This window comes from Neomonachus schauinslandi, chromosome 11 (genome assembly GCF_002201575.2).
Source record: "Neomonachus schauinslandi chromosome 11, ASM220157v2, whole genome shotgun sequence".
Taxonomy (NCBI): domain Eukaryota; kingdom Metazoa; phylum Chordata; class Mammalia; order Carnivora; family Phocidae; genus Neomonachus; species Neomonachus schauinslandi.
The window spans coordinates 7,395,920-7,423,303 of record NC_058413.1 but is presented as its reverse complement, the minus strand read 5'-3'; the positions used below and the strand labels follow the sequence as shown (position 1 = coordinate 7,423,303).

The window sequence follows — 27,384 nt, the reverse complement described above, 5'->3', positions numbered from 1 at the left end:
TGAGTACATGCCGGCCCCTTCAAGCAGGGCTTATGGGACGAGTATGCGGTAGGGGGAAGGCAGGATCGTCTGTGTTTAAGTGCTCCTGATGTTGCATCAAGTCTGTGCCACTTCCTGGTTATGTGTCCTTGGGCTGGTTACTTAACACTCCCAGGCCTCAGTTTCCCCTTCTGGACAGTGGGAATAATATCCATACCTACCTCACAGAGTTATTGAGGGATATTAGAGGCATAACCTGGAGTTAACCCAAGTAAAACACAGCACAGTATCTGACTATATTTAGGGTATATGGACACAAGTCAGACCACAATATCCTCACAAACACACACCCTGCTCCTCGTTGAGTCCTGGTCCATGGTGCATTATATCACCTCTTGTTCCAGACTCCAGCTGGCCTCCAATCAAAAGCACCTTGGCTTTCCTCCCACCGGTCTGCTCTCCATGAGTCTGTGGTGACCCCACCTCGGGCACCACCCACAATCCTGCAACCATCACACCAGCTCTAGCTGTGTGGTCCTGGGCAAGTTCAGCCTGTCTCCGGGTCTCAGCTTCCTCATTTGTGATATGAGGAGGGGGTTAGATTGGGAGGTCCATGATGGATTGCCCACCTCTAAACTCTAGACTATTACCTCTTTTTTCAAAGGCCCTTCAGTTTCAACCATGCCGAGCACAATCAGAGCTTTAAAGAACGGGCCAACGCAAAAAGAATTGGAAAACATTTTAATTTATTTACCATAACATGTGTGCCGAGACTTGTGCTCAGCATCCTGGAGTGTGTTAAATACTAGCATAGTGTCTGTTTACATGTGTGTGAAAATCTGGGTGAAGAATTGGGGTTTCTCATCTCGGGCCCCTTACAGAGCTTGTCCTGAGTCTGAGTGAGAACCCACACACAGCCCCCCACCAACCCCTACCCCAGTAGATACTGCAGCTGAGCTCCTGCCTGGGAGAGGCAGGGAGCCATTTGGGAATAGCCTGGGGAGCTGACCCTGGAGAATCTCCCAGAGGTCTTGGTATGGCTATGGGTGCCCCTCCTGCAGAAATCCCTGGGGGGATGGTTCCAGGCTTCTCCCCAACTCCAACCCACAGGTTCAGTTCCTTGGCACTGAAAACACTGCTAGGAAGAAAGAGTCCACTTCCGGGCTCCTGCTTGGCTTCTCCCTATCCAGGCTTGGACTCTGGACTAGCCCCAGCTAGGGTGAGGTTTCAGGAACTGCAGGGCTCTGTCACAAACCAGAAGAAAGAGCTCCTTCCCGTTCCCAGCATATAAACCTCACACCAGCCCCCAGTTTCTAGGACTTCAGCTCCTAGGGTGCCCGGGCCAGGATCCCACCAGGAGAAGGAGGAACAGATGGTGGTGTTTCAGGTCCCCAAAAAGGCTGTGTGACCTTGGGCATGTCACATGGCTTCTCTGGCCTCTGTCTCCTTATCTAAAAAAGTGGTGTGATCATCTGGATTTTGCAGAATGACCATGAAGTTGAAATAAGATAATGGCGGTGACAGGGCCTGGCAGTGCTGGGCAGCAGTGATGACGTTCTCTTCCTGGTGAAATGCTGGGCCAGCTGGTCAGCCAAGAAAGGCAACTCCAGTGGTAAAGGAGGAGATGCCTGTGTGCTGAGGCTGCTACTTCAGCCCAAGGAAGGGGCTAGCTCGGCCCCCAGGGATGGGTTAGAAGTGGACTTGAGCAGAGGAGAGCAGGGGGAAAGCCAAGAGTGGGAGAGGGCTGCAATCCACACCCAGCCCTTGCTCATCTGCTGCGGATAACGCCGCAGGCTTGTGCTCCCCACCCTGCAGGCAGGCCAGCCCCAGAGCAGTTGAGAGGCTGTCAGGTGAGGACCCCAGCTTCCCTCTGGTGGGGTGCCCCATCACAAGGGGCTGTAGAGGGGTGGGTTGGGCTGGGGGACCGGGCAGGAGGGTGTCGAGCGTGCAGGAAGGCCTTGGCAGGCTGGAGCCAGTGGGCGAGGCTGACTGGACAGGGCTGGGGGACAGTTGGGCAGCAGGTGCAGGGACCTGGGTGGAGTCAAGGGACAGAGAGGGCAGAGGGGACAGGGGGAGGCCAGGCGAACTATGAGGCTGTGGATCTGGAGAGAGCCGGTGAGCCGAGGGAGAAGAGACCGAGGTCTGAAACAGGCCCCGCTGCTCCCGGCAGCCATGCTGTCCGTGGAGCATGGGGTCCGGGCGCCGCTCGGTCTGGCCCCAGCAGCCAGGGGTCACTGGAGCCAACCAGGTGGCAGAGTCCATGAGGCACAGGCGCTCATGCGCATGCAGGGTCCGGCTCCACCACACCAGCTCGGCCTGCAGGGCCTGGATCTCCTTCCGCAGCACATGGTTGTGTTTCTCCAGGGTCTCGTGCTGCTGGGGGCAGAAGCAGATGGGTGGGGGAGGGGATGTCAGCCAGCATGAGTCCTGTACCCCGTCCCTAGCGTCCTCAACTTAGAGGGAAAGGTATATTGCCATCCAAATGTCTCAGCGAGGGCCCCTTGGCTCCTCTCTGGCCGGCTCTCCACAACCACCCAGCCCCTCTTGCCCATTCCACTCCTACTGGGGCTCAGATTGGCCTGCTCTCCATCCTCACCACCGGTCCCCTGGGCCCGCTGCTCTCCACCAGCCGGCCACCTCCACTCACTTGAGAACTCCACCAGCATCCTGACTGGGGCGCCCCTGAAACCACCCTCTTCTCTTGGCCCAGAGGAACAGTTTGGCAATTACGGGATGAACTGCACATTCAAGTTCAAGTCCTTTAAAGGCTCCCACACCTCCCTGTACACCGTGGCCCCAGCTCACACCTCCAGCTTTATCTCTCTGGGATATCTATCTTCTCCTGCTCCCCTTAACTTCCTGTCCCTCCAGTGGACTCTGCTTCCTCACCACATTTCCTGTCTCCTCTGCCTGCACACTCTTCCAGTCCCTCCTCCCCTGGGCTAATCCTGACGTGGCCCTCTCATGACAGCTTGGAGGTCATTCTGTCTCGCACACTTCTAGGCTGCTCCATGCCCCTGTCAGATCTCCCTAGTGCCCAGAACTGACTCACGGAGGCACTGTAGGAGGAGCCCCGGGTAGTGTTTCAGAGGGTGGCAGCACCGGAATGTTCTATTCGGCACCCCCGAATCAGCATCTGGGTAAGTTCTGTTCTGCTGGACTCTGGGTTCTGAGAACCCACTGATAGTGTGCAGTTTTAAATGACCCTTTATAGTGACAGCAATGAAAGACCTTTCTTTCCACAGCTCCTAAGGCTGAGTGACTTCCTCTTGTTCCCTCCCCTACCATACCCCTTTTGTGGACAATTTTTATTTATCTTTTTCTTTATTTTCTTTTTTTCATTGATTTGAAAGAGAGAGAGAGACTGCGTGAGCAGGGGAGGGGCAGAGACAGAAGCTCAAGCTGACTCCTTGCTGAGCACAGGGCCCTGCTGGCCCCACACGGGCTCCACTTGGGGCTCCATCTCATGACCCATGAGATCATGACCTGAGCTGAAACCAAGAACTGGACGCTTAACCCACTGAGCCACCCAGGCGCCCCTTTTGTGGACAGTTTTTCAAAGGGGAAGCCATAAGGATGTTTTACATAAAAATGTTGCTGAGAGCATGAACTCAAAATGCTAACAGGCCTCAAAACCCCTAGCAGCCCTACTTCCAGGCTGGTCTCCGCATGTGGAATGATATTTTTAAAACATGGCATTAGGTCACCTCTCACCTAAATTCTCCGCAGGCTTCAGTTCACCTCCAGAAACCGAGTCATTTGCTGGTTCACTCCTTCGTTCCCTCGCTATCTCTAGGCCGCTCACGTGTTACCTCCTCAGGGGAGGCTTCCCCAGTTAGGTTTCCGTCACCCCACCCTCCCGCTCCCTTGCCTCTGCCCTGCTGTATTTGGCCCCACAGCGCTTATCACCAGCTGACATCCCCAATCCCCCACGGATAATTTATTTGTCTGTCTGGCTCCCCCATGAAAATATGAGCCCTGGAGAGTGCGGGGCAGGTTTTTGTCTGCTGTGTTCGAAGCTGTATTGCCGATGCTGAGAACTGTACCTGTCACATGGGAGACACTCAATAGGCCTTTTTAGGAGGAGTGAACACATGAATGCATGAAGTCTCCACCCTGCCAGGCGGGCACCATCCTGGTCCTCACTCACACACGCCCGCGCCAGCACTATTTCATCTGCCAGCATGCCTTTTCCTACCTTCATCCGTTTGGAAAACTCCTATGCATCCTTCAACACCAGCTCAGACTCCATCTCCATTATCACCCTGATGCCACTGTGTGTTGCCCCCACTTTGTGCTCCTAGAGCACTTTATTCCGATTCCATCATCCGCTCCACAGGGCACGACTGAGTTCCTTCTATTTGTCGGGCACTGCTCCAGGTGATGGGGAAACAGCAGAGGACAAAATAGTTCCCTGCCTTCATGGTGCTTCTAGTCTGGTGAGGGAGACGAGCAATAGACCTCAAATATGTAAGTTCAGGGCTAACAAGAAGAATAGAGCAGAGTACAGGTAGCCGGCTCTTTAGATCATGTGGTTTAGAAAGGCCCTTCGGAGGAGGTGACATTTAAACCAAACAACCGGAAAGAAGTGAGGATCTAGCCGGACTGTGGCCTGAGGCTAGAGGGAACAGTCTCTGCAGAGCCCCTGGGCTGGATGTGCGGGGGCCATTGAAGGAACAGGGAGAACAGGGTGTGGGGTGTTAGGGGAGGAGACAGCATAGGGCCTTTGGCAGGCAGGGCTGTAGAATTTCACTCTGCACTGTAAGAACTAAGGTGTAAGCATTTTTCCCAAGGGCCAGGTCCTGAGCCCAGCTCTGAATCCTTTCCCTGGGATGGAACCGGTGATGTCCTTTCTCTCTGCCACAGAGGAAGAAGAAAAGCTCCAAGGGTCAGCTTACCATCCAAGGTCAAGTTACCATCCAAGGTTAAGAGGCAAGTACAGTGGAGCCCTCCCCAACCCCACTGGGCTCCTTTGCCTCCTTTAGTCGCCACAACGGTCCTGCCAGTGGGCAGGGATTATGGTCCCCATTTTTGGATGAGGACAGTGAAGCTCAGCGAAGGAAGTGACTTGTAGCTATGAGTGCCATGGCTGGGACTCTAAAGCAGCCCATCTTAACCCTGAACGAGTTTCTCATAGGGTGAGTGCTTGTCTCCTCTCCCTAGATCCCGGGTGCCTCAAGGGCAGGGCTGGGCCGCGGACACACCTTTGTGTCCCCAGAGCCCAGCGCAGGTCTGGCACAGTTTGTACTTAGCACCTCTCTCAAGCTCAGGCGACCTGGAAACATACAGCAGTGGAGGGAGAGCCGCTCACAGGCGTGGAGATAGGGATGGAGGAGAGGTGGCCAGGCCAGGAAAGTGGAGTCAGGGTAGGGAAGGGAAGGCATCCCCCACCTGGTGCAGGGCGTCCGCCTTGTCCGTGTGCTTCTGCCGGCTGCGCTGGGCGGCTGCGCGGTTCTTCTGCTTCTTCTTCAGCCTCTGATGCTCCTCGGGGTCCTGCAGGGTGTGAGGCAGAGGGCTCAGGGGTCCCGGCAGGGGCTTGCACCCTCTGTCCAGGCCATCTGTAAAGCCACACTCTCCCCGATCCAATTCCCCAAGGGTCTCCTGTCTCCTAGAGGCCCCACACACGGCATCGCTCGCAGGTACACCTTGTTGGAACACCTGCCTCACCCACACGGCCTGCTTACAGCTAACAGTGGGGGAGGACGAACGGAGAAGCCCAAAGCCTCAGTTCGAATGCAGACAGAACGGACTTCACGCCTACACTCTGCTTAGCAGCCATCCGGCTCCGGGCAAATCGCTCCCTTCTGGAGCCCAGCTGCCTCATCCGCACAAGGGCCACAAAGCAGGCATGAGCTTCATCAGCAAGGGCAGGGCCAGGGTCCGATTCGGCTCCGTGAGCCCAGGCCCAGCCCAGGCCCGAAGCTGATATTCAGTGACACAACAGATTTTTATTGAGCACCTACTGTGTGCCAGGCACCGAGTGAGGGGGACAAAAGAGCAAATCAAGCAGGCAAAAATCCCAGCCCTCAAGTTGCTGACATTCTGTGTGGCAGCAACCTGGAAGGAATGCATGAGTGGACCCAAAGCTTCCCAGCAGTGCCCCTCCTCCTCCCCGGGACCCCACATTAGGGGGTCCGTGAAACTTAGACAAAATATTTAACCCCAATGCCCCACGTTTTGGAAGGTTGGGCAAGAGAGAATGTTGGAGACCCCACAGCCCAAATCCCCCTTCCCCTAGGTCACTCTGGGAGTGTGTTCTGACTGTAGGGAGCTCAGACAGGACCCAAGACCCTGCCCTCCCTGGCTGAGAACTCCATGTTGCTCAGTTGATGGTCATTAAGAGGTCCATCGCAGGTTCTGGGAGGGCGAAGAGACTGGAGCCTGGGGGAAAGACCTGCACGTGACAGAAGGAGGTAGGCTTCTGGTACTTGGGTCCTGGGACAGGAGCAGGAACTCCAAGGGGAGCCACGCCAGAGAATCTGGGGAGGGAAGAGAATGCTCCCATAAGGGCAATGAGGGGAGGGTGGGTGAGGGGACAGCACTATTCAGAAGCCACGTTCTAAAACGGGAGCCTGGCTCTGCACTATGAGAGCAGGAAAGCCCTCACTTCAATCACCTGGGGAAACTGAAGCCCAGAGAGGGGATATGTGGATCCCATGGTCACACCGCCTATAAGTACAGAGCTGGGACTAGAAGCTCTGACCATGTCCCTCCCTGCCTGGGAACTGGGGACGCTTGGCCCTATTCCCCTTCTCATCCCCTGTCCCTGGTTCCCTGTACTCACCGTCCTGGTCAGCAGCCCACTGCCCCCACAGAGGTGCATGGCTTAGGCAAGGGGCGGGCAGAGGCTCAGTTCGGGTGTCCCTCTGCCACTGTGACCTCCCAGTGCCCTCTGGGGGCTCAAGGAAGTGGCAGCTCTTTAAATCCCCGGTGACCACTCCGCCCCCAGCAAACCAAGTTTCAGTTTCTTCTAAAGCCACTGGCTGCTCAGAATCCCTGGCTCGGGTTGGCTCACGTGGCTGGAATTTCCTAACACGATCTGGCCTTCGGTTGGGTCCCTTTTCTGGAAGGAGAGCGATGACAACGGAGGGTGGCCAGAGGAGGGGACACCAAAAGTCTGTCACTGGGGGAGGGTTCTGGGGGAGGGAGGGCAGGCAGCCAGGCACAGAGACAAGAGGCGAAGCCAATGGGAAGCCAAGGGCTCATGTGGGACACGGGAGAGCCTCTGGGAGCTGGAACTGCTGGCGTCCAGGTTTGCCGCCCACCTCTGGCCCGTGGGAGCTGCGCAGCTTTGAGAACGTGATTCATCCTCTCTGAGTCTTAGTTTCCTCATCTCTAATGGGTGTAGGGGGATGGGACAAGTAGCTACTCAGAGCTTCACGGAGGAACCAAGCAAGATAATACAACCACCCCCCAAACCCTCGGAGACCAATGTTGAGGCAAGTGTGCAAAAATAAGCAGTGGCCCTTAAATAGGAGAACAGATGGATAAATTACTGTGTTTTCATTCAACAGACCACGCAGAAGTAGAGGGAGCGGTGTCTAGCGGTTAGGAGAACAGCCTCCAAGCTATGTGACTTGGGGACATAATTTCACCTTTCTGGGGAGCCTGGGGGGCTCAGCTGATTAAGCGTCTGCCTCAGGTCATGATCTCGGGGTCCTGGGATCGAGCCCCACATCGGGCTCCTTGCTCAGCGGGGAGCCTGCTTCTCCCTCTCCCTCTGCCTGCTGCTCCCCCTGCTTCTGCTCTCTCGCTCGCTCTCTCAAATAAAAAAATACAATTTAAAAAAAAATAATTTCACCTTTCTGTGCCTTTGTTTTCAAATCTATAAAGGGGGGATAAAAATAATTCTGTCAGAAACGTGAAATGCAGTGAGGCGGGCAAGGCACCCGCAACCATGCCTGGTACAGAGGAACAGTTCGACAACTACTTGCAACTCTGATCTGCTGGGCGATTCAGAGCTGCACTGAGCATCATGCCTGAGAGTTCGTCACGTCCAGTTGTTTGAAAATCACAAGCTGCAACAAGATCTGAACAACACCATTTCTGTAAGGTTGAATCATATGGGTACGCAAATATGTAATAAAAGTATAAAAATGTGCATGGGAATGAGAAACATGAAATTCAGAATGTGGTGACGGGGGTGCACCGATACACAGGGATTTCAGTGTCTGTGGTGTCCTGTGGCTTAAACACTCTGATAATATTATTACCTACATGTTGGCGTATACCTGTTTCCTTTTTTTTTTTAAGATTTTTTATTTTTTTGTCAGAGAGAGAGAGAGAGGCAGACAGAGGGAGTAGCAGGTGTCCCACTGAGCAAGGATCGCGATGCAGGACTCGACCCCCGAACCTTGGCATCATGACCCGAGCCGAAGGCAGACGCTTAACCGACTGAGCCACCCAGGCATTCCTGAAGTGTTTCCTAATAAATACTTCTATTAAAGACTTAGCAAACCCAGAAGCCTCAGGCAAACCTGCACGGTTGTTGTATCTCTAAGGGAGACCGTGCACGGAAAGGACATCTGTCTGGGGACAGAGGAGCCAGGAACCCCGGTCCGAGAACAGCATGGCAACTGATGTGCGGTGCCCAGGGTCCCGTGGTCTGGTGACTAGAGCACCTCGGATTGTATCTGAGTCCTGAGGGCTCAAGGCTGATGGTGTGGGATCACAGGAATGGCAAATAGTGTAGATGGGATCTTCTGATAGGTAATGGTGTCCTGCAGTGCGGTGTTGAGGGGTTCACAGCTGCCTCAGAGCTTCTTAGAAAAGAGCAGGGCAGATGAGTCGCAGCATCTGCCGTGCTGTGATTGATTAGTGATGTGTGCCTTGAGCGGGGCTGGGGGAGTGGCCACCCCTGCTCTGCCTAGAATTGGGCATGAAACCAGTCTGGGCTTTAGAGTCAGACGCGACTCTGATACTTGGCACTCAAAGGTCGATGCGGCCTCAACATTGTCATACGTACGCTGTAGATGACAATGAGATCATACCTATTTTACAAAGTTGCTTTGAAGATGGAAAAGAATGAGCTGAGAAGAAAGCTCTCTGCATATGGTAAAGTGCTATCCCGCTAGAATCCGTTCCCCTTGGTGAGATTTATGGGAACCCGGGATTAATGAAGCCTCCTAATTGTAAATGCCCAGGCGAGGGGGGGATGGGCATGACAGCTGGGTCTGGCCCTCCTTGCTTGAAAGGGGTCGGGAGCAGAGGCTGAAGTGGGGCACCGCATGCAGGGAGGCTGCCTCGATGTCTCTGGATGATTTTTGTTCCTCAGAAACCAAGAGGGCCAGGTCATCTTGCCTGAGGCGGGCACCTAAGGGGCTCATTAAGCCAGTCCATGAGCTCCACAGGGAAGGATCTGGGAAAGCCACACATGTGATGTAACCAAGAAAAAAAAAAATCTGTGGGGTAGGGGGGCAGTGGCTACGCCCCAGACCTGGACCCCCAGTCTTTCCCTCTGCAGACCCTAGCTTGGGGTGGAAAAGAGACAGTCAGCAAGTGTGCCTGTGGCCTCTCTCAGGAGGCCACAGCCCTGGAGGAAGTCTGAAGAAGGCAGCGCTTATGGCTGGCTCTCCCTGAGCCGTGTCAGGGATGAGGGACACAGAATGGGTAATGTTTAACCACGAATGGCTGTGCGTGGCTTCCCCAAGAGGTGGACGCCCTCCCAGGCCGGCAGGGCAGACTTCCGGGTCCTCCAGGGCAACCTCCTACTTAGAAGGGAAAGAGACTAATGCCCAGAGAGCCCAGGTGGCCTGGAGGGAGGGGGCAGAGCTAGAGGGAGGACACACCTCTCTCCTCCGAGCCCTGAGTCCTCGTCCACAGCCGGGCGGGAGGGCCTGATCCTCTAGTTCGAAGCCTGCAGCCCCTGCAGGGGGAGGCTGGGAGGCCTCCCCAAACCAGAGCTACAGAGTGAGCTCTTGGGCAACGGGGTCGTTTCCTGTCTTACTCTCCAAAGTATCAAACACTGCCTCCACATAAGGGGTGATCAACTGATGAATGAATGAATGCAAGTCCAGCAGACAGCTTGCCAGAAACCCCAAAAGCTTCCTGGACGAGTAAAGAAACTTCTGCTTTACTCATTCCCACAGGACCTGCCTTGGATTCCTGGGGGGGGGCTCTCCTCAACCAACCTCCTCATTTTACCAGCGAGGAAACTGAAGCACAGGGAGGATACAGTCACACAGCTGGTTTGGGAGAAGCCCTGTCCCAGTTCCTTCCCACACCTTACGGGCTTGGAGAGATGCTAGGGGTCTCCAGTTGTCCAGGCATGAAGACCCTCTGTCTAGGTCTCCCCCACCTCCCACCGTGCACACCCCTCACTTGAGGCCTGGTCTTCTCGGGATAGCAGAGAAAGAGACCAAGTGGCTGCAGACGGGGCTGAGGCTGGCTATAGACTTCCCACTTGCAACTGTGGATGGACCTGCGTGGGAGCGAAGCCTCGGCCCACACCAGTTCACACCCCGCCCAGGGTGTGAGACTCACACCCAGCACATCAGCTGGCTGGCAGGCCTGGGTGGGGAGTCCGTGGCAGCAGAGGGCACTTCCTACTGGGGAGATCAGAGAAGGTCCTCCAAAGAAGAAACTCTTTAGCGAGGACACTGAAGGATGGGCAGGCTCCATCCTGGGGCCTGGAACTTAATCTCGGGCAAGTCACTTGACTCTTTCTGCCTCTTCTGTAAAGTGGGCATAATAATATAAGGATTTGATGAAGTCATATATGTAAAGGGCTTAGCACAGTGCCTGGCACATAAACATTGGTTCAACTTTTAATGAAGGCACTCAATAAATATCTGAGAAATTTTTGTTCACATAACCAAAGGCTTGTATTTTAGTTCATTATTATTATGTATTTTAAGAAAAAAATGGTGGAGGGGCACCTGGGTGGCTCAGTCGGTTAAACGTCTGCCTTCGGTTCAAGTCACGATCCCAGAGTCAGAGTCTTGGGATGGAGCCCCACGTCGTCGTCATCAGGCTCCCTGCACAGCGGGGAGTCTGCTTCTGCCCCTCCCCCTGCTCCTTCTCTCTCTCTCTCTCTCTCAAATAAAAAATCTTAAAAAAAAAAGAAAAAAAGGTGGAGTACATGAGGGATGAGATTTTTTTTTTCCTAATGAAATACCTTTTTAGTGGAAAAAAAAAGTGTTGCTGTCCACGTGTAAGCAGCAGCACTTAATATTTGATGTCAGTTGTTCAAAATTTCTCATGCTTCTAAAGGACTATTAATAACAGATGGGAAATTAGGATTCTCTGCATTCTTAGTTTTCTAAATGATCTAACTCAAGCTTAAGTTACTGGCAAGTCTAGAGCGTAACAGCTTTAGGCACAGCTGGATCATGATGCCCAAACTATGTCATCAGGAGCGAGCGTCTCACCCTCACTCTTCTAGTAAGATGGCCACGAGGAGGGCGCATCCCTCCACCCCCCGCCACTTTCCCAGAGGCTCCCACAAAGGGCCAGGACTTGGTTTGGCTTAAGTCACGTGGCTATTCCTGACATCAGTCACTGTGGCCAGGAGATAAAGTAAGATAGGCCAGGCAGGGGTCTCAGGCCCATCCTGGAGCTCAGGAGAAGGGGTCAGCCCTGTTTTAACTCTAGGGACTGGGGGTGAGGGAAGGGCAACCCCCATAGGGCTGTTGGCGGGAGAAGGGGTAACAGATACTGGGCTGACGCCACCACCTTGGCTCAGATTCAGACATGAGGAAGCTGCTGCTAGAGATGCATCCCTTGGTGGAGTCACATTCACCAGGTGGGATGGACTCCATGCCCCCACGTCTGACACCAACCCTACACCCTCTCTTTCCTTTGCTTCACAGGGACCCATGGGTGGAAAAGCGGAGGCCTGCTGAGGGAAAGATTCCAAATGAACCGAATGCTGGGCAGGGACTAGGGCAGCGACATCGTGGGGACTCCCCAGGGCTGAGGGAGGAAAAGACTGACTTTCACTTCAGCACAGCACCCTGTGAACACTCATCCCAGCTGCAATCTGCAAATAGCCGGGCTTCCCAGGAACTGGGTGACTTCACCAGGGCTCAGTGACGCTTTCACTGCTCAGCTATCAGTGGGAGCTGGGGCAGGGTGCCCAGCCCTCGTCCTGCTGGGCCCTCTGCTGCCCCCAAAGCTTTGTGCTTCTGATTTTCTGTTCCTTGAACATACACGTCTTTCCCGGAAGCAGACTCAAACTTTTGGGAGTGGGCAGGGAGTATAAATAATTAACAGCTGAGCGCTAGAGTCAGCAAACCTCCCAGGGCTTCGCAGGATGTGGCCCTGGTGACTGCAGCTCCTGGATTTTCCAGGTGGTCCAAGTCCCAGACAGGCTAGGGTTCAAATCCCTGCTCTGCCACTTCCAGCTGTGTGACCTTAGACACGGCCCATGGTTTCTCTGGGCCTCAGTTTCCTTGTCTGTAAAATGGGGACAATACCCTTGCTTTGCCAGCGCTGTCATGATGACAGAAACCACGGATGGAAAGCAGTCACCAGGGGCACCTGGGTGGCTCAATGGGTTAAGTGTCTGACTCTTGATTTCGGCTCAGGTCATGATCTCAGGGTCCTGGGATCGAGCACCTCGTCGGGCTCTGAGCTTAGTGTGGATTCTACTTGAGATTCTCTCTCTCCCTCTTTTTCCCTCTGCCCCTCCCTCTGCCCACATTCTCTCTCTCAAAATAAATGAAAAGAAAATGTTAAAAAAAAAGAGAGAGAAAGCAAGCAAGCAGTCACCAGCAAGTTCCCTCTTGTCCCAGCGTCCCTGGCTGGCTCTCCCTTGTCACATCTCCTCTGCCTTCTGCACATAGCAGAGAGGCCCATGCTGGGGACCCTGCTAAGATCCTAGACACTAGAGAGGAAGGGCTGTCACCCTGGCCTTTGAGGGAGCCTCTCCACTCCCCAAATGGCTCTCCCTCATTTTATCTTTGGTGCTGGACACCAGGAAGGCCTTGCTCTGAGGCTAGTGGGGCAGGGTCATGAGCCAGAGCCTGGAGGGCGGAAGTGGGTGGGATATACAAGCCCAACTCAGCATGGCCAATGTCCCCCAAGCAAGAGACAAGAGAGCACTTGCCTTGGCTGACCCATCCCAAGTACTGTACCAAGGGTGCCAAGAGCTTTGGCAAGGCAGCTTGGCCATAAGTCGTGGTCAGAAGATTCTGGAGATTGTCCATCCGGTCTCCTTGCTTTATGGGTGGGGAAAGTAAGGTTCGGCGAGAGAAGGGGACTTGGCCAAGTGCAAGGAGATGGCAGAATCCGGCTGACAGGTTCTGCCACAGCCCCAGCAGGCTTTTACCATCGTGCTCTTCTTGATCCAGCTCAGGGCTTCTGGCTCTGGAGCAGAAATAATGAGGACACAGAGCACCCTCAGGCAGATGGGGAACGTTCCTCCTTCCTGTGGAGGAAACCCGCTGTGGGTCTGCAAGGGAAAGACTGCTGACCCACGGTGAAGTACCCATGAGGATGGGGCCTCCCACAGGTCCCGGGCCAGGGGTCCTGAAGCTGAAGGGGGTCCCCATGCAGAAGAAAGCCTAGGAAAGGGTCCCAGGAAAACTGGATCTACCGGTAGCTCACGTGCTACCAAGCACAGGGCCTCAGGCAGGCTTGTGCCCTCTCTGGGGCTCAGTTTTCTCATATGTAACGTGAAAGAATGTGACAACTCACCTTTCAGGGCCCCTCTTGCTGTGGCTGGAGGCTGGGGCTGGCCTGAGGCTTTCTGGGAGATGGACACCTTGCAGCCTGGGGAGTCTGTGCCATTTAAGAGAACAGAGGGGGCTTTCTATCAGACAAGGGGACACTGAACTGAGGGTGGGTACGTGGGCTCGGGAGGTCTGGGCCCTCTCCTGGTACTGCCACCTGCCTGACTCCCACTCTAGGCCTCAGCTCCCCGGGTGCCCAGGAGACGCCCTTTTCAGTGTGGGCCGCTCTGGGAGTTGGCCTCTGGGGGACCTCAGCAACCAAGGTCTGGAGGCCGAGAAGCCTAATGGTTAAGAATAAGGCCGACAGGGCTCAGCTGCTTTCTGGCTGAGTGAGCTGCTAGGAAGCAGTTAACAGACCCTCTGCCTCTGTCCCCTTTACTCAACAGATATTTACTGAGCATCCACTACGTGGCAGGCCCTGCTCTAGGTGCTGGGAGACATCTGATTAAAGAAAAAAAAATATATATGGGCGCCTGGGTGGCTCAGTGGGTTAAGCATCTGCCTTGGCTCAGGTCATGATCCCAGGTTCCAAGTTGGGCTCTCTGCTCAGCAGGGAGTCTGCTTATCCCTCTTCCTCTGCCCTCCCCTTCTCCACCCCCGACTCATGCTCTCTCTCTCAAATAAATAAATAAAATCTTTTTTTAAAAAAAGTATTAAGGGTGCCTGGGTGGCTCAGTTGGTTAAGCAACTGCCTTCGGCTCAGGTCATGATCCTGGAGTCCCTGGATCGAGTCCCGCATCGGGCTCCCTGCTCGGCGGGGAGTCTGCTTCTCCCTCTGACCCTCCCCCCTCTCATGTGCTCTCTCTTTCATTCTCTCTCTCTCAAATAAATAAAACCTTTAAAAATAAAATAAAATAAAATAAAATAAGTATTTAAAAAAGAATCCAGATTTAACACCAGAGGTGGATAATCGGGGAGGGGGAGAGGGAGGAAGGTTGTCCAAAGATACCAACTTCCAGTTGCAAGATAACTAAGTACTGGGGACGTAATGTGTGACCCCAGGCCCATAGCTAACAGTGCTGCACGAGGTATAGGAAAGTTAAGAGAATAAATCCTAAGGGTTCTCATCACAAGAATTTTTTTTCCTTTTTTTCTCCTTTACTGTATTTACATGAGAAGATGGATATTAGCTAAACCTATTGCAGCAATCATTTCACCACATACTTAAATGAAACCATCATGCTGTACACCTTAAACTGATACAGTGACGTAGGTCAATTCTTTTGCGATAAAACTGGGGGAAAGAAATCCAGATCCCTGCCCTTTGAAGCTTTCATCCAAGGGTGGATGGAGGGGTGGGGGAGGATAAATGTAACAACATAAAGGAATTATAGAGGCTGCAGAAGGCCTTAAGTGTCATGGGGGAATACAGAGCAAAGTAAAGGATTTAGGGAATGTGGGTGGGGGATTAAGGGGTTTCAGATTAAAACCTGGGCACCCCCCCCCACCATGGTGCAGCACAGTCAGGGTGAGCCTCAGTGAGACATTCGAACAAAAAAAAAATTTTTTTTTTTTTGAGACATTGGGTATTTGAGCAAAGAATAGAAGAGAGGGAGGTGACCCGGAAGTGTGGGTTAGGGGCAGTGGGAACGTGCCAGTGTGTTGGGGGATTCGTAGGTGGAGGGGGAGGAGTAGGTGATGGGGGAGAGAGCCTCGTGGGCCATTCATACAGGCCTTACGAGCTGCCGGAGACCTCGGGCTCTAACTCTGGGAGATACAGGGAGCACCCAGCAGACAGGGCAGGGCTTTGAGCAGAGGAGGGACAAAATCTGAGCACAGGATAAAAACGTCCCTCTGCCTTGGGGAGAAGGAACAGGAAAATGGTGGGAGGGAGAGGCTGTGGTAGTGATGGGGCGGGTGGAGCCCCTCCCTGGCTCCTGCGTCAAGTAAGGAGAAGAGCAGAACCTGCCCCTCAGGTGGCCGAGCTAAGGCACAGCCACTGTGCACCCCGCCAGCCCGTGCACCCCGCCAGGCGCCGTGGCAACGAGAAGCCCACAGGCACAGGTGAGGTGAATGTGTTTGTTGGAAGAGCTCAGGTTCTCAAGCCCCTTCCCCACTCCGAAGGTTCTGGAAAAGCCTGAGGATGTCATGTGCCCTTGGATGGATGATGAAGGTGTGCGCAAACAGCTTGTTTTGTCATCTGTAAGTTGGAGAAGATACCTCCTCTGCCTCCCACATGAGGCAGCTGGGCTAAGGCCTGGAATGAGGACGCATGAACACTCTGGCTGTGGCCGGCACCTCGTACACACCCACTGGGGACAGGGCTTTTCCTGGATCCTTACGGTTTACAGGAAGATCAGGGGTGGGGAGTACTAGAACAGGCCAGGGCAGAACTGTGGTCTGGAGGCCGTGGCCATTCCAGGGATTAGGTTGCACACACTCAAGCTTCCAGTTCTTTGTTTACTGATTAGTAGGACAAAGCCTACACTTGGGTATGCTGCCACCAAGTGCTGGTTAGTGCTTCTGTCATGTGCTGGTGCTCCACAGATGGGTCTCACCAGAGAAAAACAGGCTTCCTTTTACCAAAACTGTAACTTTAAACAACGTCCATGAACATTATACTTTAGAAGAATCAAATAGAAAATTCATCTAGGACAAGCTTAAAAATAAATATTTATATACACAAATAAATAAATAGGATACCTAGGTATGGTTCTTGCCAGTGCTTAATGACCAGCAATTTGATTCAGGCGGGGTCTTTTCCCCGGCTTGCTGTTGTTCCGGGATAAAAAGAGTTGTTACTTTTATGATTATAAAGGTGATACATGAAATGTATTGCTGACTCAAAAAGGCTACACCACTTACAATTAAAAATTAAAATGCGAAAATTTCCTCCCCAGACATTGGGTAAACACGCATGCCTTTTTAAAAGGCATCTAGAACTCTGTCCTCCAGCTACAATCCACTTACTTAGCCTCCAGAAACTCTCCCTTCAACAGCAGGTTTCACAGCTGACAGGATTTGGTATTTCAATTTCCCGATTCTCTCTCGTGAATATATACATATTCACAGTTATATATAGCTACAGCTCTAGAGATCTTTCCAGTTTTCTTCCAAAGGTATTCCCTAAAGATTTTACTTCCTTAAGAGCACCCTTTCTTCCTCTCAATAAGGCAAATGAAAATACTGCCTGTCACTCACCAGGCCCCTGCCCTTGTCTTTAAAAGCCCTCTGCCCCTCCTCTCCACCCTCCAGTCTAGATTTCTAGCTATAGGCAATTATTATTTTTTTAAGATTTTATTTATTATTTATTTTAGAGAGAGAGCAAGAGAGAGAACATGCGAGGTGGGGGGGGCAGAGGAGGAGGGAGAGGGAAAGAATCTCAAGCAGACTATATACTGAGATCATGACAGGAACCCAAACCAATTGTCCAATGCTTAACTGACCGAACCACCTAGGCGCCCCCAGGCAATTATTATTCAAAAGTTAAATACAGGGCTGCCTGGGTGGCTCAGTCGGTTAAGCGTCTGCCATGGGCTCAGGTCATGATCCCAGGGTCCTGGGATCAAGCCCCACATCGGGCTCCTTGCGCAGCGGGGAGTCTGCTTCTCCCTCTGCCTGCCGCTCCCCCTGCTTGTGCCCACGCTCTCTCTCTCTGACAAATAAATGAGTAAAATCTTAAAAAAAAAAAAAAAAAAGGTTAAATACAGTTACATCCTGGCCTACTATTTCACAGAGCTCCCAGGTTTTTGTTTTTTTTATTGCTATCCATTACAATCCTACCCTGTGGCCCGTGGGAAGCTACAACAGCTTTGCACAGGGCAGGGCTTTCATCCTGACATTTAAACAAGGATTTCAGTACTAGTGGTAGTCATAAAGTAAAACAATCCAGATGTGCTTAAGGTAATGGTTTTAAGTTTCCCTCAAACCTACTCCAGAGTTAACAGTTGAATTGCAGTGATTTTCAAACTTTCATGACTAGGACTCTCACTAAGAAGTACACATGTACATATAAATATCTGGATTTTGGGGGCGCCTGGGTGGCTCAGTTGGTTAAGCAAATGCCTTTGGCTCAGGTCATGATTCTGGAGTCCTAGGATTGAGTCCCGCATCAGGCTCCTTGCACAGCAGGGAGTCTGCTTCGCCCTCTGACCCTCTCCCCTCTCATGCCCTCTCTCACTCTCTCTCTCAAATATTTTAATAAAATCTTTAAAATAAATAAATAAATATCTGGATTTTCCGACAAACATGACTTACCTTTACTCCAAGGCAGCGATATTGTCTAGTGTGTTCATTCCATGTAATTTTTTTTGCTAATGCTGCTAGGCTGAACCATATGAAACTGACATCTTTGTAGTCAAAACGGTAAAACATGGGCGATTTCATACAGCTCAACTAATTTGTGACACTAAAGTAGTTTCACATTCTGCTTAAGGGGCTGCATCCTGTAGGAAAACATTGTTTCATGGGTCATTGTTCTTACTGTTATTTTTAATATTAAAATGGCATTGAAGGGGCACCTGGGTGGCTCAGTCGTTAAGCGTCTGCCTTCGGCTCAGGTCATGATCCCAGTGTCCTGGGATCGAGCCCCGCATCGGGCTCCCTGCTCAGCGGGAAGCCTGCTTCTCTCTCTCCCTCTCCCACTCCCCCTGCTTGTGTTCCCTCTCTCGCTGTGTCTCTCTCTGTCAAAAAAATAAATAAAGGGGCGCCTGGGTGGCTCAGTTGGTTAAGCGACTGCCTTCGGCTCAGGTCATGATCCTGGAGTCCCGGGATCGAGTCCCGCATCGGGCTCCCTGCTCAGCAGGGAGTCTGCTTCTCCCTTTGACCCTCCTCCCCCTCATGCTCTCTGTCTCTCATTCTCTCTCTCTCAAATAAATAAATAAAATCTTTAAAAAAAAATTAAAAATAAATAAATAAATAAAATAAAATCTTAAAAAAAATAAAAAATAAAAAAATAAAATGGCATTGAAAAAAAAAAATTTTTTTTTCACTTAACATGGCATGACATCTTTCCATGCAGGTACATTATGCTTCATCTCGCCCTTCTCAAAATCTTCATGGGATCCACCACACAGGTGTACCCCAGCTTAGGTAACTGATTCCCACTGAAGGCACTTAGATTTTTTCCCATGTCTTGTTGTTCCAAACCCTGCCACAGTGAACTTCCTTGTCATACACGTTCACGTGCTGGTGCTGGAATTTCTGAAGCACAGATTCAGGGAGGCAGGATGGCAGGCATCTTGTGATCTTAGTTGTGTCTCAAAGACTTTGAATAGGAGTTAGGCTCACTTTCTTCCCTTGCGTGTGCTTGGTGGAAGGTAAACTGTACTGACCCAGGGGGCTCAGCCAGGCACCCTGTTCTGTCCAGCCCTCATCTGTCCACAACCTTCTTCTGCAGGACTGGAAGCTCAGGCTTGCTCCAGACTTCTCCCTCTCTAGACCAACCCTATGGAGAGCCCCGGAAAAACAGGGCATTTTACTGTCAACCAGACCTGAGTTTCAACTGCTGCCCAAGCTCCTTTTAAATTCTCTGGACTTCACTGTCACATCTACAAAAAGGAAACAAACCTCCCCAGGTTGGTGGGAGGATGAAGTAGAAAACGTGGAGTGCTTTGTAAACAATTCACAGAAATCAGCCATTATCTTCAGCTGGTGAGGGACTGTTCTTTCCCAAGCAGGAGAGAAAGCCCGCTCTGTGTTGTCTACTCACATTTACCCTGGTAGTGGGCTGGGGGTAGGGCTCAATGTAAGACAATAAGCTTAGCTCCCCCCTTCTGAGTTTACAATTTACCTAGTCCCTGCCCTCATTCTCTTCACTTCTTCAGGACTTGAGCGCTGAGGTAAAGAACCAAACTCTTGGACGAAGTCATTCATTCAACAACAAATATTTAATGAGTACGTACTATATGCCAGTCACAGTGTAAGCGTCATGTGCACCTCAATATTCTCACTGGCAAAATGAAAAACAGTGCTTCTCAACGGAGAAACGACGGGCATCCTGGGCGGGACAATTCTTTGCGCGGGTCTGCCCCCTACCTTCAAAACGACAGGGACTGTACCTTGCAATTGGGACAACCCAAAAATGTCCCCGCACATTTCGAAACGGCCCCTAGGGGGCATTTTCGCCCGCGATGAAGAATCCCCGGCCCACCCCCGACGAGTCCAGGAGACAGGGAAAGGGGGAGGCCCTCTAACTGGCAGGTTGAGGATGATGCCGAGGTCCACGACGAGCAGGATCTGGACCATGTTTCCGGGGAACGGGGCCCCGAACGAGCTTGTCAACCTCCTTGGGGCTCTGGATTTCGACTCCCGAGTCAGAACTCCTACTCCCATGCAGCCAAGACACAATCCGGGTTTCCGTTCCCAGCCGAGCCTAGGTTCCTGGGGAGGAAGGAATGGCGGTACCCTCGTCCCCCAAACCCTCGGGAAGCGAAGAGTTAACGCTGGTGGCCCCGCAGAAGCCCCCAGCGCCGCTAGAGGGACCATCTCAGGGGCACCTCCGGGCAGCTTCGCGGTCACGTGGGAGGAGGGCGGGACCAAACGAGAGGCCTGCCAATAGGCTGCGCTGTCGGTGGGCGTGATAGCCAATAGGAGCAGGGAGAGGGGTCCCGGGACTAGGAAGAAACGGCGGCCGGGAGGGGGCTACAGGGACCATGGGGCTTCTGACCATTCTGAAGAAGATGAAGCAGAAAGAGCGGGAGCTGCGACTGCTCATGCTGTATCCTCCCAGACGCCGGAGCCGCGAGGGTAGCGGGGGGCGGGGGGGGGGCTCCCCATCGGGCAGTTGGTGCCAGGCGCCCCCTACCGGGCGCGGGGTGCGCGGCCGGCGCGTACCAACTGCCCATTGTGCGTCACGCACGTGGGCCCTACCAATCGCCCCGGCGGGGGGCCGGGAGGAGGCCGTACCACTGGCTCGGGGCGGGGGGGGGGGGACTCCGTCCCCAAGGCTAAAGGTGAGGGCCTAAAGGCGCAGCGGCCCGACCGGATGTCCCTATGTAGGGAGGGAGGGGGTCCCGGAGGCGACTCGGATGTCACTGGCTCGAGCGTGAGGCCGCTGTCCTCCCTGCCTCTGACCTTCCTCCCCCCCTCTGACCTTCCTCCCCCCATCCGAGGGTGCCAGGCCCCGGCCCCGCCCTCAAGGTCGGAATCTCGGGGGCGTGCGAGCCCCGCCCTGGGCTCCTAGGGGAGGCGGGTGTAGACCGCGCGGGGTGTTTTTCCCGTGTGTCCAGTTTCTCGTCTCTGACCGCACGGCCGGTCGGTATCCCCCCCCCAACGGCGACTGTCGGCTTGTGGCCCAAGGGCCCCACGGACCCTCTGAGTCCCGTTAGCGGGCGTCTGCACTCTTTCCCCCTCCTCTGTGCCAGGCCCGATCGGGACTCTGCGATCCCAGAGGGGGCGGGTCTCACCCGGAGCTCCCCTAGCAGGGCAGAGAAGACATTTAAGTGCGCAGATAACTTTACAATATTCACATCATGTCTGTTTTAAAGAGGTCAGAGAAAGGCACAGAGAATTCACTCATCCAATTAAATATTTATTGAGTGCCTACTGTGTGCTCGGCACTGTCCTAGGGGCTGCGGTAAAACAGCAAAACAGATCCTTAACCGTCATGGACGGTCTATAATGCTGTGGGGAGAAAGATATTAACAAAGCAAATAGGTAAAATGTATAGGATGCATTAAGAAGAATGCAGTTTAAACAAGGTCAAAGAAGGCCACACTGAGAAAGTGACAGTTGAGTAAAGACTAGGAGGTGAGGGATGAACCATGTAGATACCTGGGGAAATTTGTTTAAGCGAAAGGAACAGCAAGTGCAAGGTCTGGAAGGAGGAACTCAGCTGGTGTGTTAAAGGAATGTCAAGGAGGGCCGTGTGGCTGGAGAGAGTGTGCAAGGAGATTAGGACAGAGCGGGGACAGAAGAGCCACCTCATGTAGGGCCTTTTTGTTCTTGGATTTTCCTTAAAATGAGAATTGCCGAGGGGAAGCGGGATCAGAGAGTAGTTGCTGCACTACAGGCGAGATGGGATGGTGGCATAGACCAGGACGGAAGCAGTGGGGTGATGGAAGTTGGGGGACCTTCTGACCCGAGGCCCAGCAGGTATCGCTGCTGGATTGGACTCGAGTGTGAGAGGGAGAGTGAAGTCAAGCCTGACTTCTAGGTTTCTGGCCTGAGCAGTGCAAAGAATGAGGAACCACTTGCTGAGATGGGGCAAGGGGCAGGGAGCAGGTTCAGAAAGATGGGTTTGGCCATGCAAGATGCCTCTGAGACATCCTGTAAGTGTCAGATGGGCAGCTGCATAGAGGGACTGAGTCCAGAGGAGCAGCTGGGTGGGATGTGTGCATTTGGGAGTCATCAGCAAAGAGATGGTATTTGAAGCCGTGATCCTGGGTGAGAGGACTAAGGGATGAGTATGGACGGAGAACTGAGGTGTACCTGGGTAAGAGGTCAGGGCGATGGGAACCAGGTAAGGGAGTGGAGGAAGGGGCAGGCCACTCCGTCAGGTGCTTCTGATGGAGAGGAAGCTGGGGGGCTGAGGACTGCCCAGCCAGAGCACAATGTGAGGTCTTTAGGGACCTTGGCAAGAGCAGTTTCAGGGAAACAGTGGGAGCAAAAGTCTCATGGGTTCAAGAAAGAGCAGGACGGAAATGGGAGAGGGTGAGTATGGAGAGGTTTTGAGGAGGTTTGCTATAAAGGGAAGGAAATAAAGGGATCAAGAGAGGGTGTGGTTTGCTTCTCCTAAGGTGAGAGAGACACCAGCTTGTCAGCTGATGGGAATGATCCAGTGGATGATGGGGCTCGGAGGTGGGGGGGTGTATCGGAGGCAAAGTCTGGGTCTCCGGAGAGCTTTTGTCATCCTCATTCTACTGGTTTGAGTCACCTGGGCCCCCTCCCAGCTGCAAGCCTTCTTAAGTGTTAGAAGGATGGGATTGGGGGGAGGAGGGTTCTTTCCAGCTGCTGAACTCCCCCCCTCACTTAGCAGCAAAGGGTTTGGAACATTCCAGAAAAAGAAAGGTGAGGGTGGCTCCCTCCAGATACTTACTCTTGCTCTTCCCACTGTTTAGAAGGCTCTTCCCTTAGTCCTTTGGAAAGCTGTCTCCTCCTTGTAGTTTGGGTCTCAGCTCGAGACCCTGAGAGAGTTATCTGAGCTAAAGAAAGCTCCTGTGGAGGCCCCCTCCGAAAGCCTCTTAGCTGTATTTCTTACACTCCCCAGGAGCTGACGGTGCCTTTTTCTCATTTGTTTGCACTCTATCGATGGTCTCTGTACTTGAATAGGAGTTGCCCAACGGTGGGGACTTAGGCTCTGGGGTACCCCCAGCACCAGAAGAGGGCCCGGCACATAGTAAGCATTCGATAAATATTGTAAACTACGGGACCTTTGGTTAGGTAGAGATGAGCACTCTTCGATCCTTTCCCATCGAGCGTGGGCCAATAAATTGTGTGTCAGGCGCGTGCTCAACTAATGTGCTCCCTGGTGGGAACTGACTCGTCCCCTAAAAGAGGGGCACTGGGATGACGTCACCACCCTGCAGAGCACGGGGACTTCCCCTTAACCTGCTGTGCTCCAGCGGCCTGGACAACGCTGGGAAAACCACCATTCTCAAGAAGTTCAATGGGGAAGACATTGACACCATCTCCCCGACGCTGGGCTTCAACATCAAGACCCTGGAGCACCGAGGGTGAGCGGGGACCCTGTGGTGGGCTGGCCCCGGCGCAGGGCAGGGAGCGCGGGTGAGGGGCCAGGCTGACCCTCTCGCCACCCCCCTTCCCGCCCAGATTCAAGCTGAACATCTGGGATGTGGGCGGCCAGAAGTCCCTGAGGTCCTACTGGCGGAACTACTTCGAGAGCACGGACGGCCTCATCTGGGTGGTGGACAGCGCTGACCGCCAGCGCATGCAGGACTGCCAGCGGGAACTACAGAGCCTGTTGGTGGAGGAGGTGGGCAGGGCGCCAGGCTAAGCAGGGGAAGCCAGGCTTCCAACAGCAGCCGGGCCCCGAGGCTTGGTGCCCATGCGTGGATGTGTGAACACCTTCCTCAGCGGATGCCCTGAGGGCCACCTGGGGCGGGGTCTCCTGCTCCACAGAGCCTCACCAGGTGCCCAGCACCCTTGGCGAGGCAGAGACCGCCCTTACGCTTGGTCCCAGGGAGCCCCACAGTGCTGTGGGCAGGACGTTTTGTGAATGGAGACCTGGGGTCCTGTTCCTTTGATGTCACTGCTCTTCAGCACCCTCAGCTTCAGGTCCTGCACCTTGAATGGGGCTTTAGGGAGGATGACTCGAGGCCAGTGTGTGAAGCTTTGGGAGGCAGTGGATCCTGACTCAGGAGTTGGACTCTTTGCTGTGTAACCGCAGGCAAGATGCTTAACCTCTCTGAACCTCCACTTCCTCACTTCTCAGTGGGCATTAGAATTAGGGTGATCTTATAACTTACTATCTGGCCCCAAACGCTTCCCTTTAAATAAAATTTTAGATTTACAGAGAAGTTGCAAAGACAGTGAAGAGATACCCCATATACTTTCCATCCTGCTTCCCCTGATGGTAACATTATACGTAACCACAGTGCATTTGTCAAACCGAAGAAGTGAACATTGGCAAATTACTCTTAACTACAGATTCTATTTAGGTTTCACCAGTTTTTCCATTAATACCCTTTTTCTGTTCCAGGTTTTGATCTGGGTTACTACACTTGCATCTAGTTGAAAACCAGGTCACTTTTTCTTTTTTTTTTAAAGATTTTATTTATTTATTTGACAGAGAGAGACACAGTGAGGGCAGGAACACAAGCAGGGGGAGTGGGAGAGGGAGAAGGAGGACTCCCGCGGGGCAGGGAGCCCGATGTGGGACTCGATCCCAGGACCCCGGGATCACGACCTGAGCCGAAGGCAGACGCCTCAAGACTGAGCCACCCAGGTGCCGCCCAGGTCACTTTTAAGAACAAAAGAGGGACTTGTTAATAATTACACAGGGACAACAGACATAAACAGGACTGTTCTGGGCACACAGGGACGCGGTCATCTGGTCTAGCACTAGCCACCTCCAGTGGGTGCCAAGCAGGTCCAATGAGATCATGGCTGTCTGGGCTCAGCCCTCAGCCTGGCACCTCGAGGCCCTTTATCAGGCCCAGATGCACCTACCTACCTGGAGGGACTCCCGGTCAGGAACACATGTGGAAGTAACCGGAAGCCGAGGCAGAGAGTGAGGCCTGGTAGTGAACAGTGAAAGCGCTACATGACCTTGGAAGAGGGAAAGGTCACTCCCAGCAGACCCTATGGCCCCGGGATGATTGCATTCTTTGTACAGGTTGGGTCATCACATGGGACAATCTAGAACCAGAGGGCTCAGGAATCATCTTGTCCATCACCCCCTCCCCATTTATGGAGGAAGAAACTGAGGCATGGAGAAGAGAGGTGCCCGCTGGGCCCCAGCCTAGGGCTCCCTCCCTGCCCCCCCTCCCATGTATGGCTGGACTCACAGGCCATGTCCACACTCCCTACCCGACTTGGGCCTCTTATACCACCCCGGGGCCTTGCCCTGATTTTCCAGGCTGATCTCTGACCCCACCTAATTTGGGTGATTACAGGAGGGGCCGGGCTGCCCTCTGAGCCCCCCACTCCCCCCCCCTCATTTCTCTCCCCCAGCGCCTGGCTGGAGCCACCCTCCTCATCTTTGCCAACAAGCAAGACCTGCCCGGAGCGCTGTCCTCTAACGCCATCCAGGAGGTGAGTCCAGGCCTTAGTACAGGCCCATGGAGGAGAACGGGCACGCATTTCTTGGTTAACTTACTTCAGAAGCAAGTATTAGCTCCTCGCGTGGCAGGACCTGTGGTGGACACTGGAGGTTGACTGAGAAGAGCTAGGTCACTCGGCCAGTTAAGCAGACAAGTCAGGATCTCAGCGCAGGCCTGTGGGACCCCAAATTGTGTCCTGCCTCCTACTTGAGAGGCAGGATTGTTGTTCTCCTCAGTAAACTGGCCAGCAATCCCTGGCTCCCTGGGCCTTGGGAGGAATGGATGGGAGGACGATTGTGGGGCGCAGAGCACAACAGATGCTCAGGAGCCCACGTTGCTATGCTGTTACTAAGGGGGGTGTGGTGGTGTACCCAGAGCCCAGGTGCCCCCAGGACCTGACAGATCTTCACCAGGGAGACTTCCCCAGGAGACTTCTGGGGGCCCTGGGGGGAGAGCCGGGAGGGGGGAGGGGCTGTGAGCGGCAGGGCCCGCGGTCACTGGGGCCCACCCCCCTCTTCCGCCCTTCCAGGCCCTGGAGCTGGACTCCATCCATAGCCACCACTGGTGCATCCAGGGCTGTAGCGCTGTCACCGGGGAGAACCTCCTACTCGGCATTGACTGGCTCCTGGATGACATTTCCAGCCGCATCTTCACGGCCGACTGAAGCGCTCCGGATGCCCCCCACCTCACAGTCCAGCCCCGCCCCCGCCCCCAGCCCTCATCAGGCACCATCCCTGGGGGAATGGGAGTCAGCCAGCCTGGCGAACACCCCCAACCCCGCGCCAAAAGCTGCCGCTCTGTGGCCCGCCAGCTCCCGTGGCTGGAGGGCTGCCGCCCTGGCTCCCGATGCAGCCCGCCCGCAGCCTCCGTCCGGAGAGGAGGGAGAGGAGAGGGCCGGGCCCGGGAGGCGGCCGCCTCTGCTGCTACCAAGGCTGTGGGCCTCATCCTTTGCTCAGCCATGAGAATAAACCGTTCCTTGCCCCAGTTCCTGGTGGAGTCATTTGTTGCTTCCCCAGCTCTCCGAGACCTGCCCCCCGGGAGCCCGCAGGGTAGCAGGGCACCGAAAGGGACAGATCGTTCCAGTCAGAGGGTTCACTGCTGCTGTGTCACAGGGACACACGAAGTGTTACAGAAGCACGGGACAGGGCTGCAACTAATTCCGTTTGGAAGGGTCCTGGCAGACTTCCCGGAGGAGGTGACATTGACGTTGGGCAGGAAGGCTAAGTAGAAGTTCTCTGTGTAGAGGAAGGGGGTGGACAGTTCACTAGAACAGTAAATAAGAAGGGACACAGCCCCACATCAGGGCTCATGATTTGCTGAAGGGAATACGGGCTGAATTTCAGCTCCCAACTCCCCACCGTAGCCAGGAACCCACAGGCAGCAGGCAGCGCTGGCTCAAGCAGTGGAACCCATGTGACCGAGAAATGAAGCTCAAGGGCTCTTGGGAAGTGGGGAGGGGAGAGGACTCGGGTGTAAGGACGTGAGCGTCAAGCAGGGCTTGCTAACCGAGCAGAGCGCGGAAGGGTCCTTCTCTGAAGACTAAGGCGCTCTCTGAAGCAGGGTTGCCCCGCAGGTGACCCGACAGATGGGTGTTTTCACAGGGCCCCCTGCTGTGGTCCTACTGGGGGCTGCTTACTCTGTTGGGTTCTGTTCAAAGCACTCCCCGGTATCATCACATTGAAGAACAGCCCTGAACAGTACAGACTCTCCAGATCCCGTCTATAGGGGAACTGAGCCTCCGGGAGGGAGGTTATGTGACTTGCTCAAAGCCACCAGCTAGGAAGTAGGGAAGCTGGCATTTGGACCCAGCACATTTTGCTCAAAGCCACCAGCTAGGAAGTAGGGAAGCTGGCATTTGGACCCAGCACATTTAACCACTATGCCATACTATTCTAGGTTTTTGTCTCTCTGCTCAAAGCTCAGATGGCAGAGAGAGGAGGCCTAATGTGTCTAATGAGGAAAGAGTCGTTTTCCCAAGGAAACGGTGAGGAAGAGATGCCAAGAGTTGCTCCTAAACTAGCACTAGGATCCCTTCCTGGAGACGTACAGATGTGTGCAAAATCTGGGCT

General features: G+C 53.7%; 2 protein-coding genes across 3 annotated transcripts; one reads left to right on the top strand and one right to left on the bottom strand.

The window, feature by feature from the left end:
- Nucleotides 1-1,439: 1,439 nt before the first annotated feature.
- BATF2 (basic leucine zipper ATF-like transcription factor 2) lies at nucleotides 1,440-6,925 on the bottom strand. The gene is made up of 3 exons (XM_021685016.1): nucleotides 6,764-6,925; nucleotides 5,371-5,472; nucleotides 1,440-2,355 (listed from the first exon to the last, which is right to left on the bottom strand). Exons 1-3 carry the CDS (start codon nucleotides 6,800-6,802, stop codon nucleotides 1,669-1,671), a joined length of 828 nt encoding a protein of 275 aa, XP_021540691.1. The 5' UTR covers nucleotides 6,803-6,925; the 3' UTR covers nucleotides 1,440-1,668.
- Nucleotides 6,926-20,198: 13,273 nt separating this feature from the next.
- ARL2 (ADP ribosylation factor like GTPase 2) lies at nucleotides 20,199-26,293 on the top strand. 2 transcript variants are annotated; one of them, XM_021685018.2, is made up of 5 exons: nucleotides 20,199-20,310; nucleotides 23,156-23,266; nucleotides 23,364-23,526; nucleotides 25,227-25,307; nucleotides 25,845-26,293. In XM_021685018.2, exons 1-5 carry the CDS (start codon nucleotides 20,246-20,248, stop codon nucleotides 25,977-25,979), a joined length of 555 nt encoding a protein of 184 aa, XP_021540693.1. In that variant the 5' UTR covers nucleotides 20,199-20,245; the 3' UTR covers nucleotides 25,980-26,293. The 2 variants fall into 2 exon arrangements, with proteins under 2 accessions (XP_021540693.1, XP_044775329.1); XM_044919394.1 differs by lacking the exon at nucleotides 25,227-25,307.
- Nucleotides 26,294-27,384: the final 1,091 nt, after the last annotated feature.

What these genes read in the sequence shown, in the direction of transcription:
- BATF2 (XM_021685016.1), bottom strand. Translation starts at nt 6,802, where the DNA reads ATGCACCTCTGTGGGGGCAGTGGGCTGCTGACCAGGACG. An exon ending in GTGGGCTGCTGACCAGGACG is followed by an intron (nt 5,473 to 6,763) that starts GTGAGTACAGGG and finishes CACACCCTGCAG; the next exon opens with GACCCCGAGGAGCATCAGAG. An exon ending in AGGCGGACGCCCTGCACCAG is followed by an intron (nt 2,356 to 5,370) that starts GTGGGGGATGCC and finishes TTCTGCCCCCAG; the next exon opens with CAGCACGAGACCCTGGAGAA.
- ARL2 (XM_021685018.2), top strand. Translation starts at nt 20,246, where the DNA reads ATGGGGCTTCTGACCATTCTGAAGAAGATGAAGCAGAAAGAGCGGGAG. An exon ending in GAGCTGCGACTGCTCATGCT is followed by an intron (nt 20,311 to 23,155) that starts GTATCCTCCCAG and finishes GCTGTGCTCCAG; the next exon opens with CGGCCTGGACAACGCTGGGA. An exon ending in AGAGCCTGTTGGTGGAGGAG is followed by an intron (nt 23,527 to 25,226) that starts GTGGGCAGGGCG and finishes TCTCTCCCCCAG; the next exon opens with CGCCTGGCTGGAGCCACCCT.